The sequence below is a fragment of the Triturus cristatus genome, chromosome 3_1, assembly GCF_964204655.1.
Source record: "Triturus cristatus chromosome 3_1, aTriCri1.1, whole genome shotgun sequence".
Lineage (NCBI taxonomy): Eukaryota > Metazoa > Chordata > Amphibia > Caudata > Salamandridae > Triturus > Triturus cristatus.
In genome coordinates this window covers 337,156,870-337,176,708 of record NC_140583.1, presented here as the reverse complement: position 1 = coordinate 337,176,708, position 19,839 = coordinate 337,156,870, and the positions used below count along the sequence as shown (strand labels likewise).

Genomic DNA, 19,839 nt, shown 5'->3' with positions numbered 1-19,839 from the left:
TCACTTCTGGACATGCAATTGATGTCACATCACTAGCACATTAGCAATCTCACCCTACTGACAGCACTCTCATACCCCTCAAAGACTATTAGTCACAACCTACTACGAGGAGCACCGTCTCTCACCTTGCAGACTAACAGTCGCAGACTACTGGAAGAACTGGCATAGGTCCAAGAGACTAGTAGTCACACTATGGACTGCTGCACCCACACTCCTCAGAGACTAGCAGTCACAGAGTTCTGAAAGCACTCTTGCACCTCTCACAAACTAGCATCAACGCTAATAGGTCTGACTGATAACTGACAGTGCCTCTCCATTGATTGCTGAGTTTGTGTATAGGATACTGTGGTTGGATAAGTGTGTTAATGCAAGACTGAGTCAATGGGCGGAAGAATAGGTGCATGGATGCAAACATGGGTGACTAAGTGCATGCACGATGGATGAATGACTGCGGAAGTATCAAGGCACTTTTAGGTACAATTCAAACCTATTGGGTTTGCAATTGGTTGTTTTTTTTGCCCCCTAAATTATTCTGTTTCGGTTGATGGTCAGTGAATAAACAGTTTTTTTGACATTTTACAGCGGTGCAAATGGAAATAACAAGTATACAAAGACATACATGCATGCAGTTATTCAGCATTACAAAATAATGAAAATAATCAAAACATACCCAGTTTGGCATTTTTCCTCCATCTGGATCATGGTGATGATATTGTAAAACAATAACTGTGACAACCACAGAAAGGCCAACGATGATCATTGTGCTGGCAAAATATTGGGCTGCAATGAAAAAAAATGGGTGAGGGCACATTTACCTCTTGGTCACGGTGATTGCTGCTGGTTTTAAACACACCTAAGCAAGCTCTCCTGTTCGGCTGACACTGCAAGCAGTGTTATAGTTGAATTATTACATTTTGTTGTTAAATTCCTCTACTAAGGTTAAGATTCCAAACATTTACCCGCTATTCAGAATACATTCATATATTGTTAAATATTGACAATTAACGATTACTTACACAAGGTTTAATTCCGATGATGGTGGAAGGTCTGAAAAGAGACCAATCCCAAAACATGTTTGATGAGGCGAAAAACGGAAGCATTAGAAGTGCCTAGGGGGCATATCAACAAGGGCTTTGTCTCTGCTTTTTTGGCTTTAAAAGCCAAAAAAGCAGAGATAAAACTAGCGCCCTATCAACAACAGGGTGCTAACACGCAAATTTGCATGTTAGCACCCTTTTACTCTACGCTTCCCCTTGCATCTCTAATGAGATGCAAAGGGGGCGTTCCTTAGTAAAATAATAGGAGAAATGTCGCTAAGCGACATTTCTCCTATTATCAAGAATGTCGCTAACCCTGTTAGAGACAAAAAAGCAGCGCTAACCGCGATTAACGCTGCTTTTTTACATCTGCTAATTTTCAGACTTAGCCATGATATCCTATGGAAGGAGGATATCATGGCTAAGTTTGCCTGTCCCTATCAACAAGGTAACGTGTGATTATCGCTGGGTTTCCAGCGATAATCTCACGTTAGCCTGTTAGCGTGTAGATTTTTATCGCTATTGAGATAAGCGTTGCTAATAGCACGCTATCTCAGCGATAAAAATTCACGCTAGCCGGCGATAATTATCCTCACGCTAAGAGCGCTGAGCGATAATTATCGCCGGTTGTTGTTGATATGCCCCCTAGTTTCACGGTGCAAAAGCGAGACGTTTTACCTGATCCTAGCGTGAGGAAACAACTGAGCACCCTTTTTGCTGAAATTGAAACTTTCCAAACTGAAAATAACTCTTTTTAAAGAGAGAGAAGCACTTATTTGCACAACTAAGATTAAAAAAATAACACTAGTGATGGAAACAATTCTGGATAAATTAGGAACCTGATTCACAGACGCGTCTGGTTCTTCTCTGTGAAGGGATTTGGTGCCACCATAACAGGTTACGACAATGATGCCCAGCCAGCAGGACGCCTTATTAACAACGTAGCTGAGGCTGGGGTAGGATAATATTGCTCTGCTGACTTGCCCTCATGAATAACAAAGTATTGTGAATATGCCAAACAATTATTTGATGTTCCTCCACAGCCTGCAATCAAACTAGACCCTCAGCCGGTAATAACATTCTTCTATGAATTAGGTGTAGTGCCCCCATCACACCCCTGGACTCAGTACCACTGACCCACTACATTAATGTAATATACACGTCTTCATGTTCCTCATTCAACTTCCCTTTCCTTCTTGCCTCTCTATCTCCACCCTGCTCTCCTCTTATCCCCTTCATCCATGTAATGTTCTCCTCTCTATCCCCTTCCTTAGTTTCTCTCTACTTCATTTTATGTCTCTCATTCCTGCCTGCTCTCCTTATTTCAGGTTCCTTTCTCTTTCTTTTCCCTTGCCGACTTTCTTCATCTTTATCTCCTTTCTCTTTTGACTCTACCTTTTTTCCTTCTCCCATGCACCTTTTCTTGCCCTCCTCCCTGTTCTTTCACTCTCCTTTTCTTTCACCCCTCCCCCCTCTCTTCTATATTGTTCCCCTATATTCTACTCCCTCTGTATCCATGCACCTGAAAACTAAAATACAGCCAATCCCCTAGCTTACACAGTGTACAAAAAAGAATCAGAACAGACAGCCTCTAAGATAAATAACATCAGCTGGTGCAGGGCAGACTGGGCCGCCTTCCTCCACTGGACCCTGCTGCATTGCATAGGCTGCACAAATAGTACCGACACCCCATGTGTTACTGTGTTACTGTGTTCCTCATCAAATATGTGGGTGAAGGAGAGAGACAAGGGCATGGTGATATGCATAAGAGTTGGACCAGGCCATCTCTGCAGGATCACCCCAGATGTTCGTCTTTCCTTAGTGAACCCGCATATGTGGGCTTTCTAGATTATGTACACTTTATCCTGCCAACCAGTGGTAACGTGTTTGTGCTGTCCCTTCTTAAACATGGTAAAGTTGTGCAACAGCTGGTTTGTACATTAATTTACTTATAACTTTCTAGTAAATAGTAATACATGTGCCCAGGGCCTGTACATTAAATGCTACTAGTGGGCTGCCAAAGGAAACACAAGGAGATGATGGACAGAGTGCTGAAACTTCTCAGACACTCATGCCCAGTCACAGATCTGGGCTGAATCCATCATTGTTCGTTAGGTCACTTCACCACCCCAGTTCAGACCTAGCCATATGCAATTCAGTCTTGGCCCTGTGCCTCATGGGAACAGTCCAGACCGAACTGCCAAGCCATGTCTTCCCTGGACCGGAATCATGCATCCTGGGACCGGTTTCGGGGTAAGACCCATCATCAGCCAGGCTAGCTTGAATCCAGTGGCAAAGTGAGCAAGGGACCCACGTCTGGTCATACCCTGCCAACTTAGAGGGAGCAAAACAAACACAAGAAGTGATGGACAGAATGCTGAAACTTTTGAGACACTCACCCCCAGTCACAGATCTGGGTTGAATCCATCATCGTTCTGTACCTCACTTCGCCACCCCAGTTTAGACCTAGCCATATGCAAATCAGTCTTGAACCTGTGCCTCATGGGAAAAGTCAAGACCGAACTGCCAAGCTGTTAGACCTGGCACCTTGGTGTGTGTCTCCCTTCAATTTTTGCTATTGCCTCATGTGTTTTTGCTGGTGTTAGATGCTTTGGGCACTGTGCCACTGCTGTCCAGTGCAACAGTGCAAGTGCTCCCTATTGTAAATTGATGTATGAATTAGTAATTCCATGATTGGTTGGTTTGGTTTACCTGTCAGACCCTAGTACAGTGCACCAGGAGTGCCCAGGGCTGGTAATCCAAACACTGCTGTGGGGCTTGCAGCACTGGTTGTGCCACCCACAGAAGCAGACTGTAAAAGTGTGTCTAAGACCTGCCATTGTATAGCCTGCGTGCAGTCTGGTACTGTCATGCTGACTGGGCAAGTGCACCCCCTTGCCAGTTCCTAAACCTTCCCTTTTCTTCATATCAGACACCGGTATGGTAGGCCCAAGGGCAGGGTGCATTGTAAGTATAAGGTAGGACATGCCCTGGTGTGTGTGGTATGTTCTAATAGTGAATTACAGCCATTTTCATTTTTCACTATTGCAAGGCTACCTGTTCTCCATAGGCCAGAATGGGCAGTTTGATTACATCTTATAATCCTAACTGACTCAGGGAACATGGTAGAAATTCGAATTTAGTATGCCTGAACTCAGAATGATAAAATACATCTTTTAGTGAAGTTGGTTTTAATATTCTGTGTTTGAAAATACCACTTTGAGAAAGTAGGTATTTTCTTGCTTAACCATCCAAACCTGCCTCTGCTAGGCTGTGTATTCCTTGTCTGGAGTTTGAGTGACAGGGGCTGGGGGATTCCAGGAGACAGGGTGAGTCAGCACAGGGCTGAATATAGAGATCTGCATCTAGATGGGTGGGAGGAGTTGCACCTGGGACCTGAAGAGGGCTGGGCCTTCCCCCCACAATGCTGGCTCCACCTCCTGTAGTGTGTCTGATGTCTCTGCCCTGCACTCTGAAAGGAAAGAAGGAGTCTTGTCAACAAAGTGCTCCAGGACTGACCAGAACTGGTTTGGACTAGGCAAAGGCCTCTCTGACTTCAAAGAACAAAGAGAAACTTGGTATACATATTGGGACCCAAACCCAAGAACTTTAGATCACTTTGGGAAAACAAGAAGAAACCTTTGCTGAGGAGTGGAACCAGAAGAAACTGAGGAGAGACCATCCCTAAGCTGAAGTGCTGCTTGGGGGATTGGCCTGCAGTGGTTGCCTGACTGCCAAAGAAAGGAGAAAGGACTTTGTGTGTATTTTCATTCAACTTGTGAAGGATCTCCAAGGGCTTGGAAAAGAGCTTGCCTCCTGCTGAAGTCTCAAGGACAACAGACTTCACCCACCAGCTCCCCAAGAGTTCTTTTAAAGTGCCTGCAGTTGTGCTGAACTTTTTGAGGACTTGCGTGTCGCAAGGGGCTGGAAGCGCGACTCAAGGACAAGAAGCGTGTCGCCGAACTGCCACTGCCGCTTCACAACACGAAGCGCCTCGCATCGCCGGAGAAGAGGATCGACGTCGCATCAGGCGCCGCCGCATCTCTGGGAAGTGTGTCGCAGGGCCTGTCGCGGCTCATCGCCAGAGAAGAGAATCAACGTCGCATCAGGCGCCGCTGCATCTCCGGGAAGTGTGTCTCAGGGCCTGTCACGGACCATCGCTGGATAAGAGGATCGATGTCGCATCAGATGCTGCCGCATCACCGGGAAGAGTGTCGCAGGACCTGTCGCGGCTCGCATCGTTGTGGAAGCAACTCGCATTACCAGGGGAGAGGACCGACGTCGCATCAGATGCTGCCACATAACTGGGAAGCGTGTCGCAGGGCCTGTCGCGGCTTGCATCGTGTAAAGCATCTTGCATAGCCGGAGAAGAGGATCGACGTCGCATCAGGCGCCGCCGCATCACAGGGGAGCGTGTTGCATCAAGAAGAAAGCGCCATCTTTGTTTATTTGCACCGGATCTTCAATGCATCACCGTCCTTGCAAAACTTTCGTTGCCCTGCGTGTCGCATCTTAAGGTACGTAAATGTAAATGTAAATGTCAAGGTACTTATAGAGCGCACTGTCACCAGACGGACCACCTTGCGGTGTCGCCTTTGCGGTTTCCTGGCGCTGATACTCATACCGCTGTGGAACCCCTCCTGGCTTTCCCTGTGAAGTGTCCACTCCTGGGCACCCCCAGGGTGAAGCCAGGCATCCTTAGCGCTGTTGGGGCCAGTGTGGAGGCTAAGCAAGCTATTGCCCAGAGTTGCAGTGTGGGGCCCGTGATTAGAATAGGCACCGAGGCGAGAATAGACAGGTCCGAGGAAATTGAGCCCAAGCCCCGCCGAGGCGGAAATTGAACCCTGGTCCCTGGCCAGAACTCTGCTTCAGGGTCTGCCACTCTAACCATTGAGCCACACTCCTCCACGTTGAACTCTGAGTGTCGCATTTACCATCTTAAGAGAACTAAGCCAAATTCTAGCATTTTAAAGTAACAATATTGTGGATTTTTGTCGTTTATGGTCTTGTGTTAAATCTATATAACGAATACTTACTTTTTATATAAAACTTGTGTGGTGTCCCTCTGTAGTGTTGTCACTTGATTACTGTGGGCCCGATTCACAGAACAAACTTAAGACAAAATCCTAAACTTACTACCATTTTGGTATTCACAGAAGGCACTTACTCATTTTGGTATTCACAGAAGGCACTTACTCATTTTGGTATTCACAGAAGTTAGTAGTCCTAACTTTAGGACTCCTAAATTCCTTCTGTGAATACCGAAAGTCTTAAAGTTAGGATTTTTCTCAGTTTAGGAGTAGTAAAGTTAGGACTCCTAACTTTAGGACTCCTAAATGCCTTCTGTGAATACTGAAAGTCTTAAAGTTAGGATTTTTCTCAGTTTAGGAGTAGTAAAGTTAGAGAGTCCTAACTTTACTTCTCCAAAACTGATATTTTTTAGAAATCGCCAACCATCAACATGAAGCCCTGATGAGAGTCCCGGTACCAGAGGACTGGGTCTTGAAACGCGTCGGCAATTTTTTTCAACACGGAGGAATTTGAATAAACTTGTTGTGACGTGAGGGATTTGTATTGAATTGTATGCCCCACGCACACACTCTAAACATTTTCCCATGTTTGGCACATGTTTGGCCCCAGAAACAAGATAGCAACAAGAGTATTCTAGTTTCTGATGTTATGATGTAAAAGTCCAACATTGTTGTATATAAATGTATTTCATGCACTGTCTATTGTGAATTGTCATAAGTATTTTTCATGTTTTGTATGTTAATTTGAAAAATGTGTGTCTCTTCACTTCTCATGCAACTAAAATCTTTTTGGTAAATATAAACAATTGCAAAGAAAGGAATGGTTTACTAAAAATGCCATACAAACAGAAAAGATAGTGGTCTGTTTGTTGCTCAAAAATAATAAGAGCATAACGTCAAATGGAGCCAGGTTCTCCTTTTTGTATTCACTTTAGAAAGTTGGCATTTTCACGTCCCAACCATTTAATGCCTGCAGCCTGTATCCTGGGCCACATAACTAGGTGTAGCTAGCAGTTGGCCTTTGTGTATTGCTTTCAGGCAATAAGACAAAGGGAGGCCAGGTGTTGTCAGCACAGGCCACTCTGACTTAACAAGGGGAAGGAGCAGTCACCTACCACACCTGGACATCACAAAGACTCTGCCTGAACACACACACAAAGGGGTTGTGACTAGTATTTTGTGTCCTCAGGCAAACTGGGTCAGGACATGGAGGAAGGGGATGCCTGACACCTCCAGGGCATGGAAACCTGCTGAACCTTCTCGTACTTCAGAGTGGGCACCAGGAATAAATAATCGACCCTCACTCCCAATTCTTCTATACTCATGTAGATCTGTAAAAGACTCAGATAATACACAGCTGTGCTGCTTTGCTGAAAGAAGGACTGCCACTCTGCTACCTTGCTATGCTGCCCTGCTGCCCTCCTGCCTGAGCGAGGTGGACTGGACCTGCATTTTGAACTTTGAACCCAGGAGCACTAGAGTGACTCCAAGAGCCAGTTGACTGACCTCCTGATCAGAGCCTTGGGGACAGACCAGTCTCCAACAAACCTGAACCCAGCACCTGGCTCTGCCAGCTGTGAGTCCTGTCCCTCCAATTTGTGCCACCCCAACCGTGGACTCTTGAAAGTGGGCCTGAAGGTGCTCTGCCAGCCCAGCTATGGTCCCAGCAGAGCCAACGCAGTGCAAAGCATCACCTCATGAAACACCGAATTGGAACCACTGCGTGATGAATCTCTGACACAGGACCTCATAGTGCAGATTGCAGCCTCCTCAGAACCGCTGCATCCTCAATGCAGGCCTTCGTATCGCAAGCCCCTCTACGCTGATGCAGGACTCTGCATCCCAAGTCTTCAAACTTCTTTGGAACCAGCCTGTGCACGGCATATCTTTGACGAAACTTACAGATTTGGACATCAGACATCATCCGACCTCATATATGTTTACTATCTCAAGTTTTCTGTGTGTAAACACTGGGATTATTTCATTTTCACTATGTATATATTTTTATGATTCACTGCCTGTATTTTATTTTTTATGGGTAGCTTAATATAAAAAAACAAAAGGAATGATTCGTATCACGTAAAGAAAGTGTTAAATATGTGACAATGAATAATACAGGCATGTCACAACGCATGCTAATACATCGTGTACTAATACAACACGGTCGTTACAACGGCCACGTTGTTAATACGCAATACCTTTACATCGCAAGTCATTAGAATGACTTGCTGTGGGGGGGCGCTAGACTTAAGAATAGTATTATTTACTATTCCTATTCCAGTTTGCACAACAGCAGGGAAGGTGTTGGATTTTATATCCAATACCTTTGCGCCCCCCTACCGTGGAAAGTGGGTGGCATTGATGAGTCAACATGTGCCCCGCACAAAACCAACCTCTGGGTCACCAAGTTTGTGTTAGATGACATTAATTGCAGCTAATCTTCTCACATGCCTTCTTGCACTGGAGAGCTCCACAAATGCTGTACCTGAGAAACTTTTGTGTGGCCATGAGGCAAGTTCCTTGTGCATGCAGATCGGCACTCATGTTACCGGCATGTTTTAAAAATGGTTAAGAGGAAGAGCATTTAGGCGGCCAGCTGCAATGCACAACTGGTATCGGGCACACTAATTTGAAATAGTCATCTGCTCTACACATCAGCAACTCCTCGCCTCTAATTAACAAGACGTGCTTCACAGGAATGATGGAGTACTTTGAACAGAGCTCACCCGCTACAGCTCTAGGAGGTTAGCTGGAAACACACACCAACATGTGAACCCTGAGAACCCAGCCTCCATGCCTTTAACCCCCAAGACTGTGCTGTGGTGTGGTGTGCTCCCAGTACCTTTTCTTTTTTAGGGGATTTGCTTTGCCTTCTATAACCCTAGTGGATGGCATTGCCTGTACAGAATACACTTGCACGACAAATGCCCAAAAAAGGTATTCCTGTTACATCATGACTGACCATTACTCACAGTGACTGTATTAAGAGATAGTCCAAAATGTGACTGATTGACGCTTGCAAATTGCCATAACCATTTACCTCTCTCTCTCTCTCGCTCTCTCTCTCTCTCTCTCTCTCTCTCTCTCTCTCTCTCTCTTGCTCTCTCTCTTTCTCTCTCTCTCTCTCTCTCTGTCTCTCTCGCTCTCTCTCTGTATTGATGGCAGAAGCTTTGGAAGACAGTGAGAAATTGTACAGGAATCGTACATGTGCAGACAAGGTCACCCTCATGCTAGCGGAGTGGTTTGCGACGGTTTAGTAAACATGAGGTTTGAGAAAAAAACCTCACACCTCAGTATTTAAAGGATGACAAAGAAGAAGAAAACGGATTTGGGGCTTCAGATTTAGGGATGTGGAATTTAATGCATATTCCGATTTCCCGTTGAAAATATGCCATTCCAATCCCCAATACACAGGACTTTTAAGATCATTTTTATCACATTGGCCCCTGAGGCCTGTTTCCTACTTTGCCATGATGCATATGTGATACTAAAAATACTCTTGTTTCTGTGCAATGTGATGTATTCCGGTTCCGAGGTGAATTGCATTTGTATTCAACAGATAAAGTGAATCATAAGGTCATTACACAGCTCGCAGTTATAACAAATTAGAATTATTTTAATCAAAGCACATGTGTTTCTCTAGAAAATAAACTATTTTAAGTGCAGAAAATTCAGATGCAGCTCGTTTTAAGATAAGATGTATCTGCACTGCCCTGAAGTCGGATTAGATTCTAATCACATTTGTAAGCAGATCACTATAGTGCAGCTGAAGTTAATGAAATTGTGAATTATTTTAAATTAGGCCCTGTAGGAAGCTGGCTCTGTACATACTTACCAAAGTGAGGTATAGTGTACACAAAGTCCAGTGGAACCCAAAAGGTAGGCAGAGGTAAGTAGATAGCAGCTCATTCTCTATTTGTGGTAGTGAGGGCAAGCAGGAAGGCTTTATAAGAGGACAGTGTTAAGCATTTGTTGTACACGCTCAGTCACCAAATGAATTCACACACTCAAAGACTGAACTTCAGACCAAATGTTTTTGTATAAAAATATTCTTTTAGTTATTTTATTTTCTAGAACCAAGCAAGCCTGGCACAGGTAAGCAATAAATACTTTACAGTGGTAATGCAGCTTGTAAATAGTCTGAATTGCAATTGTCAATGTACTTTGATTTGGTTACAGTAGTGGTACTGATAATGCAATGCTTTTCAAAATACAGTACATATACTTTGTATAGGGTTTTTATTAAAATTACAGGTAAGTTACTTTTGAGATTACTTTCTTTACACAATGCAGTATGCCTTGACACTGCACTGGGACCTTTCCTGTAAACAGGTAAGTAAAAGCGTTTTTGTTAGTCAGTACAATTTTAAAGAATTTCTTTAGGTTTTCCAACTCCACACTTTAAAACTTTTCATAGAAAAACAGTCAATGTTATCCTATAGAGGAAAATAGAGTTATCAGTTTACAGGTAAGTACTTTGTTGTGAGAGTTGGCATTCTGGGATTAGACTCAGGGGTCCCCCAGGGTCAATGATGCACTCTTGTTACACCCTCAGCGGCACGAGGGCATCCAGGTGCAGGGCCAAATGTTATCCTACAGGGGATATGGGGCCTCCAGTTGGTGGCTGCTGACGAGCAGGCCACTGAGTTGTGGGAGCAAAGCTCCTTGACTTAAGCTCAGGGAAAGTGGAGGTTTAGGCCAGCAAAAAATATGCACCCTCGGCTGCACTAGGGCGGCCGGGTGCAGAGTGCTGTTTTGGCGTCGGAAGCCCTATAGCTTTCAATGGGGAGTCTACGATTTGCAACTCGGGATCGAAGGTCTTCTGGCTGCGACCACCACTTGGAGAGGTAAGTTGGGATCCTGGGGGTTGGTTAGGCACCGTTGGTTGGGCCACCCAAGGCCGTGGCACGCCGGGTGCAGGGGTGCCTTTTAGGGTTCGATCTTCTTACCAGCTCCTGGTCGCGGTTGAGAGGACCTTCTGGTTTGAGGCTGCAGGCATCGGCTGGAGGCTTGAGGCAGGTCAGGGGTCACCGGACCTTGGGTCAAGATCACCGGGAGACCTCCTCTTGGTGTTGGGCCACTCGAACTCGGGCTGTGGGCGTCAGGTGCAGAGTGCTGCAGATCCGCAGATCTTTGCGGAACTGGAGTCTGTTGTTTGAACAAATCCGGTGTTCACGGGAAACACAGTCTTTGTGGTTGAAGGCAGGCAGGTCCTCCAGGGTGTTTGAGGTTGCTGGCTGCAGGATACGCCGAGATTTAGCAGAAGCAGTTTCGGGATGGAGACAGGCTGGTAGGTCTGGGACCAAGTCAGTGAGCGTCTTTCTCCTGTTAGCTTCGGCACGGCTGTTCGGTCCTTCTTCTTCTTTTCGTGGGACAGGTTCTTGTCTGAGGATGCAAGGTTAAATCTAAATACTAGATTTAATGACGTTACAGGTAGGTAAAAAGGTTGGGGCCAATGGGTTCCTTCCCTGGGGTGGGTACACCCCCTATTATGACACCCACCAGTGGGAGGGGGGCATAAGCCTTTCCCTGGTTGGCTGCGTCCCCCCATCTGCAAGATGGCGGGGACTGAGAGTTGTGCTTCACCTCGCCTCCCCCACCTGAGGGGTGGAGTTAGCAGAGGTGGGCACACCTCTCTTCCTCACTTGTTTTTCCTGCTGGTTCTCCAGCCCAAAGTGGGGTCAGAACAAGTGGGGACCAGTTGCTGTCAACTTTCACTGCACCAAAACTTGCAGCCTGCAAAGGCAGTGTGTTAGTGTAGTGGTACAGGGCCTCTAAGGTTTGAGTTTAAAAGTTTGAGTTTAAAAGCACTTTTAAAGCGCACGTATACCGGCGGTTTCTTGGCGCTGTAGCTAGTGGGGACTGAGGGTTAAGAGCAGGGAGAGAGGAATGGGCATTTATTCAAAGGATTTTGTGAATAGGTAGGTTTTAAGATTTTTGCGGAATTGGGGATAGAGGGTGATGGCACGAAGATGGAGGGGAAGGGAATTCCAAAGAGTTGGTGCTAGAATGGCAAATTTGGAGCCGCCCCACTTCTTTCTCCGGAAGCGAGGGATGGTGAGGAGGGACTGAGAAGAAGAACGTAGGTCCCTAGAGGGGACATAGGGAATAATCTCAGAGGAGATGAAGGCAGGTGCCAGGTCCAATCGGGCCAGGAAAGTGATGGATGCGAGTTTGAATTGAATTCTAGCCCGCACTGGGAGCCAGTGGAGAGATTTCAGAAGTGGGGTGGAGTGGTGGAATTTGGGAAGGTTGAAGGCTAGGCGGGCCGCCTGGTTTTGGATCTGTTGAAGGCGGCGCAAACTGTATGCAGGAATACCGGCATACAGAGCGTTCCCGTAGTCCAGGCGGGACACCACCATGGCCAGAATAATAAGTTTGAGAGCGGAAAAAGTAAAGAAGCGGGACACCTTGCGAATAGTACGCAGTGAGAGGAAAGAAGAAGATACCACAGAGCTAACCTGGGAGTGGAGGGTGAGTTGGGAATTGAGTTTAATGCCTAGTGTTTTAACAGAGGAGGAGGGGGCAGGAGGAGAACCAAGAGAGGGAGGCCAGCAAAGGGGGGACCAGGGGCTGGATGAACCGCCCGTCAATACCAACTCGGTTTTGTCCGGGTTAAGTTTGAGGTGATTGTGGCTCATCCAGTCCCTGATGTGGAACATGACAGTTTGAAAGTTGAGGACAGCAGAAGGAGAGGAAAGATCAAAGACCAGCTGGAGGTCATCCGCATAGTTAAATACGGCGACCTCCATCTGTTGGAGAGAAAAGATAAGAGGGGCGATATATAGATTAAACAGAAGAGGGGAGAGAGATGAACCTTGAGGAACCCCGCACTGGACTTTCCGGAAGTCCGCTGTGAAGTCACCCAGGCAAACAGCCTGGGTGCGGTCGCTCAGGAAGGAGGACAACCAGACCAGGGCCGTCCCCTCGATCCCCGCCGCCCTGACACGGGAAAGTAAGATGTTGTGGTCCACCGTATCAAAGGCGGCTGAGAGGTCGAGGAGCACAAGGGCCTGGTGATGATTAGTGTCCATACCCTCCCTGAGGGTGTCGAGGACCGACATGACCACGGACTCCGTGGAGTGTGCGGGGCGGAAACCAGCTTGGCGGGGGGCAAGGGCTCCATGTTTCTCCACAAAGGAGCTCAGAGCGCAGGTGACGTGGCGTTCGAGCACCTTAGCTAGAAATGGCAGGAGGGAGATGGGGCGGAAATTGGCAGGGACAGAAGGATCTGCCCCAGGTTTTTTCAAGATGGGCACAATTACCGCAGACTTCAAGGAGCTAGGAACTATGCCTTGCGCGAGGGAGCTGTTGAGGAGGTGAAGGGGGGGATCTAGACAGGAGACAAAGATGTGGCGGAGGATATGGGCAGGACAGGGATCAAGAGGGGAGCCAGATTTGATCAGAGGCACCAATGAAGTCAGGTTTTCCCGAGTGATAGGGGGAAAGGTGGTTAGTTTGCCTTTGGGAGGGGGACATTGGGGATCCACAAAAGAAGGGGGAGGTGGGGGGATGTTGGCCTTAATGGTGATTTTGGAGGAGAAATAAGCTGTTTTGGCCTCCAGGATGCTTTTTTTGTACTGGTTAAGGATATTGATATATTCCAGTTTCAAAGTGGGGCAGTAGTTTCTCCTATAAGTTCAATAAGTTCTGCAGCCCTTAGAGGTCTTCCCTGGTCACAGTGCCCTGGGTACCTGTGGTCCCATTTTCTAGGGGCTGACCTGTGGACAGTGATGCCAATTGGGTTTTGTTTTTAATGCAGGTTTAGTGAAAGAACATAGGCCCTGGGCACCTGATTGGCAGGAGCCCAGGGCACACTCAGTCAAAGCACATCAGCAGTTCAGCAAAAAGTGGGGGCTACCATGCTGAAAGAGGGCACTTTCTCACAGGCACATATATGACGAAGTAGCTGAAAATGCAATTCCACTTTTGTGAAAAGAAGCACTTAAGCCTTTCTTGCTCGTGGCAGCTGGTGATGTTTAAAAGTTGTGCGGCTTATTACTTCCCCGAATTCTAGTCAACGAGCAAAAAGAGACTCGCATTTTTTCCCCGCCTCTGAGATGATTTTGAAAAATATGCAGTAAAATAGTGCATATTAAGCAGCAATTTTCACATGAACCTCCTAAAAAAACAAAAGACAAAACTCTACTATTTTCACCGTGTGCCAATGAAGCCCAAAGCTTAAACACAAGTTGACCCCATTCTTTTCAAAATGTGTCATGTCTCCCCTTCCCAGATGTATTAAGAATAACCAGAATGTTGCCATTGAGCTTTACTCATGCCATGGATGGCCAATATGTCATAAATTACCTCCAGTAAGTCAGCGCCACCAGTTTCTCATGGTTCGCCCCATCTCCTCCATATGTCATGGTTACCCTTCTTGAGGGCAAGAATAAGCTCTAATATGCCAGTCCAAGCTTTTTTCTGTTGGTGCCTCATATACCAAGAACTGCGCCCAGAATATCTTCAGAATGCCAGAGTCTACATTTGTCATGGGTTGAATTACCGCCAGTAGATCAGGGCCTGCATTTTGCCACCTGTACTCTCCCTTATTCGAGGAATTATTAGTGGCCCGATGTTACCAGAGGTGTCCATAACACAAGGATAACCATAAATGCACCTTGGCCTGCATGAGATACAGAAGTCTAACACACAGAGACTCTCCTTCACTTACACTCACTCACTCTCCCTTCAATCACTCTTTCAAGCTCACACTCCTCACCCACATTCCCTCCCTCACTCTAACTTACTCTAACTCGCTCCTACTTATTTTAAGCTGATCACACTCCCACTCTCACTCACTGATTCTTACCCTTACTCACAATCTCACACTCATATTCACTGTTACTCACAGACTCTCGTTCACTCCCCCTCTCCCTCACTCTCACTTTGTCATTTTCACTTATACTCACTACTAGGCCTTGGGCTAAAATTTTGTTCCGTTCGTGGAAATTGCGATAATTTGACATTTTCGTGTACTGCGGAAAGCGCGAAAATATCAAAATTTCCGCATTCCGCAGCTTTGCGATAATTTGGTTCTTGCTCGCGCTGTAAAATAATACATTTTCGCGCGCGCGCGATCGCCTTATCTGAATCCCTGCGTTCGCCGACAAGTTTTCTTGATCCGGTCGCGTTCTCCAAGAGATGTATTGTTTTTAGCCATTTGCGCTGTCTCGCGACAGTTCACGCCCGCAGTGACGTCATGCGTCGCGCGATCACGTCTTTCTTCTCACGATCATGCACCACGAGACAACTGAAAACAAGATGGCCGCGCCCGCGAGCAACCGCATGGGTAAGTTGGCGAGCCGCAACCATGCAGAAAATCTCGCGAACATGCGGGAAAAAAACTTCTGCATCTTCGCGATATTTCCGCGTGTTTGCGATAATTTGTAACATTTTCGCGATAATTTGCGAAAGTGGTTTTCGCAAATTCCGCCCACCCCTACTCACTACCACACATGCAATCACTCTCTCACACACTTACTCTCATTGATTCACACTCACTGTCACCCACACACAGACAAGCACACTCACAAACACACTCAAGCTCAAACAGTCTGGCCCTTACTGATTCACACTCAAAGTTGTGTTTACATCAACTCAGCTAAAATAAATATGTAGCAGTGCAGGGGATGGCTCAGAGGCTGAAGGGTACCCCCTAAACCGCTCTGTTAATGAGCCACCACTGTCAAAACCATGTGTATATTTTTAAACCAATTTACATAATTACAGCATTGTAAACCCTTACTGTGATCCACATCACTACAGATCTTGAAGTTATTGACATGATTAGAATGTGCATTTGATATTCAAAAGTTTACATTTTATGGAAATGTTTGTAAGTGTATGTGAGACAGTACCTGATTCCCTGCACACCTTGGGCCCGATTCACAGAATTAACTTAAGACAAAATCCTAAACTTACTACTTTTGGTATTCACAGAATGCGCTTACTACTTTTGGTATTCACAGAATGCACTTACTACTTTTGGTATTCACAGAATGGATTTACGACTACTAACTTTACGTCCGCACTCGGAGCTTCCGGCCCGGAGGCGGGGCTTCCGGCCCGGAGGCGGAGCTTCCTGCCCGGAGGTGGGGATTCCAGCCAGTGGCGGAGATTTAGCCATGGCCAAAATCTCCACCTCTGGGCCGGAAGCCCCGCCTCCGGACCGGAAGCCCCACCTTCGGGTCGGAAGCTCCGCCTCCGGGCCGGAATTTCCGGCCCGAGTGCGGACGTAAAGTTAGTAGTCGTAAATCCATTCTGTGAATACCAAAAGTAGTAAGTTTATTCTGTGAATCGCAAAAGTAGTAAGTTCATTCTGTGAATACCAGAAGTAGTAAATGCATTCTGTGAATACCAAAATGGTACTAAGTTTAGGATTTTGTCTTAAGTTTGTTCTGTGAATCGGGCGCCTTATGTCCCTCTTTCATCGGCCCAACGGCTTTTACACCTGCTCTAACTGCTCGATCTGCAAACAAGGTAGGTCCAAAGCCAAGGATGTAAATGTGAAGGGCCACTCATTTCAAATCAGAGATTTTATATACTGTGAGAGCACAAATGTAATCTACCTAATCACCTGTCCCTGCGGAAAACACTATATAGGTAGCACAACGTATCCTCTTAAAATTCAGATTCAAGAACACTATTGGAATATCCATAGAACAGATGTACGCCAGCCATTAGTTGAACATTTTGAGAAAAACCATCCACATCATCATACTTTAACTTTCTGTGCCCTTAAAAAACTGAAGCAACATACAAGGGGAGGCAATCTTGAGCTTAGATTACGCCAGCAGGAAGGTGCTTTAATCATCCGTTTTGAAACTGTGGTGAACGGACTGAACAAAGATAATGAGTGGCATTATTGGCTCTAAGATATTTTGTCTGCAACTGTACAATAACCTGTGAGCCATCTAGCCATCTAGACATTTTAATCTGCAGCCTGCTTCACTACTTTGAAATGTGATGACAATATATTACTGTGGATCAGCATTTGAATGTGTAAACCTGACTGTATATGATAGAGGTCCATCTCATGCTCTTGCTTTTACTTCCATTGTAATGTTCATAGTATTTTCCTTCTCATGGCTAAGTTCTATCTTGACTTTCCGTGTTTTATCTTTTCTCTCCTGGATAATATCTTCATAATCTAGGAGTTCTCTCTTTCAAGTCTCTCTCCCTCTCTCCCAAGATTAAATAATCTCTTATAATATGGACCATTATTGCTTCATCTCTTGGGTTATTGTCATCTCTGGCAACACATAGTTTTAGGGCTCACAAGATTGTCATCACATTCTATTTTCCGTTTTTAATGATAATCTGATATGATCTTCACTCACCATTTAGTACCATCAAGATGGCACCCAAAATGCGTTGACTTTTATGCAGTTGTCAGGCCAATGTGCAGAAATACTGATCGACATTGGCCTCCCTCCCATGGTTAAATATCCTTGTATTATATGGAGCATTATTACTTAACTTATCTTTTAGCTTATTATAATTTCCGGCAATACAAAGTATCAGTGCACATAAGATTGTCAGCGCATTCTACTTTCCTTCTTTAATGATAATCTGAAATTACTATTATCAGCCATTTACTACCATCAAGATGGCGGCCAAATCACGCTGACTCTTATGCAGTTGACAGGCCAATGTGCAAACAAACTGATCGACATTGGCTATTTATGTCTACCTCGAGCACCAAAAATCATAGATAAAAGTTCCTGGCTCGTCTAGGACCCTTGCAAATTGCCTGCCTAATTATGAGCCCAATCTCACTGAAATATGTCTCGCACGGTCATGGAGCACATAATGCATTGCTAACACCATCAACCGCAGTTGTGGCAAATACGAAATACGCGGTAAAGACTTTTTAGTTAAGGATTTACTAATAACATATGCTTGATCAAAACACATTTAATAATAATTATGAGCTCCATGTAACTCAATGAATTAACACATATTCCAAGATGGCGATAGAGTTCCTAGGTGAAACTTCCACCGTAAGATCGCAGACATCCACGACAGCTTCAACGCCACAACCGCCTCTACTACCACTGAGACACCCGCCCCCATGACCACCAACCACCTGCTCTCCTGGACCAACATCAACGACGATGACACCATCAAGATCATGAACACCATCCACTCCGGATCTCCGTCAGACCCTTGCCCACACCACATCTTCAACAAAGGTAGCACCACCATCACACCCCATCTCCGGAAAGCCATCAACATCTCCTTCAAGACAGCAACCTTCCCGGAGAGCTGGAAGCACGCCGAGATCAACGCCTTACTCAAGAAACCCATGGCGGACCCCAAGGACCTCAAGAACATTCGGCCCATCTCCCTGCTCCCGTTCCCGGTGAAGGTGATCGAGAAGACCGTCAACAGACAACTGACCCGCTACCTCGAGGAGAACAACATCCTGGACCCGTCCCCGTCCGGGTTCCGCAGCAACCACAGCACCAAAACTGCCCTCATCGCCGCCACCGACGACATCAGAACCCTGCTAGACAACGGAGAAACCGCGGCCCTCATTCTCCTGGACCTGTCAGCCGCCTTCGACACAGTCTGCCATCGCACACTATGAACACACCTCCACGACGCCGGGATCCAAGAGAAGGCCCTGGACTGGACTACCTCCTTCCTCTCTGGCAGAACACAGAGCGTCTGCCTTCCCCCCTTCTGCTCCGAAGCCACCGAGATCATCTGCGGCATACCCCAGGGCTCATTCCTCACCCAACGCTGTTTAACATCTACATGGCACCGCTCACCCATGTCGCCTGACTCAACGACCTCAACATCATCTCCTACGCCGATGACACCCAACTGATCCTCTCCCTCACCAAGGACCCCCACACTGCCAAAACCAACCTCCACGAAGGAATGAAGGCCATCGCCGAATGGATGAGGAACAACCGACTGAGGTCCTCATCCTCAGATCCACCCCTTCGGCCTGGGATGACTCCTGGTGGTCGACCGCACTGGGAACAGGTCCAACACCCACCGACCACGCAGGCAACCTAGGGGTCATCCTCGACTCCACCCTCTCCATGACTAAGCAGGTCAACGCCGTCTCTTCCTCCTGTTTCAACACCCTCCGCATGCTCCGCAATATCTACAAGTGGATCCCCACCGAAACGAGAAGAACGTCATCCAGGCCCTCGTCAGCAGCAGGCTGGACTATGGAAACACACTCTACGCAGGAGCCTCCGCCAAACTCCTGAAAAGGCTTCAACGCATCCAGAACGCCTCTGCACGCCTGATCCTTGACATCCCTCGCCGCAGCCACATCACACCCTACCTGAGAGACCTGCACTGGCTCCCTGTCAGAAAGAGGATAACCTTCAAGCTCCTTACCCACGTACACAAGGCACTCCACAACACCGGACCACCGTACCTCAACAAACAACTCAGCTTCCACACCCCCACCCACCAGCTATGCTCCGCCGACCTCGCCCTCGCCACAGTCCCCCGCATCCGAAGAGCAACCTCTGGCAGCAGATCATTCTCCCACCTCGCCGCAAAGACCTGGAACACCCTCCCCATCTACCTATGGCAGACCCAAGACCTGCTGACCTTCAGAAGACTCCTCAAGACCTGGCTTTTCTAACAGTAGCAGCATTCCCCTCCCCCCAGAGCCTTGAGACCCTCACAGGTAAGTAGTGCGCTTTACAAATGGAATGAGTGATTGATTGATTGATTGATTGATTGATTGATTGATTGATTGATTGATTGATCTTTGCCTATTAAAAGATGGCCCCCAA

The 19,839-nt window shown here is 46.6% G+C and overlaps 1 protein-coding gene across 1 annotated transcript in view; it reads right to left on the bottom strand.

The window, feature by feature from the left end:
• CHRNA7 (cholinergic receptor nicotinic alpha 7 subunit) overlaps positions 1–19,839 on the bottom strand; it is a 402,919-nt gene that overhangs the window by 31,681 nt on the left and 351,399 nt on the right. Inside the window, exon 9 of the mRNA XM_085644057.1 lies at positions 671–780. Within this exon, the coding sequence (XP_085500183.1) occupies positions 671–780 (110 nt within the window). The remainder of the gene's footprint in view (positions 1–670; positions 781–19,839) is intronic.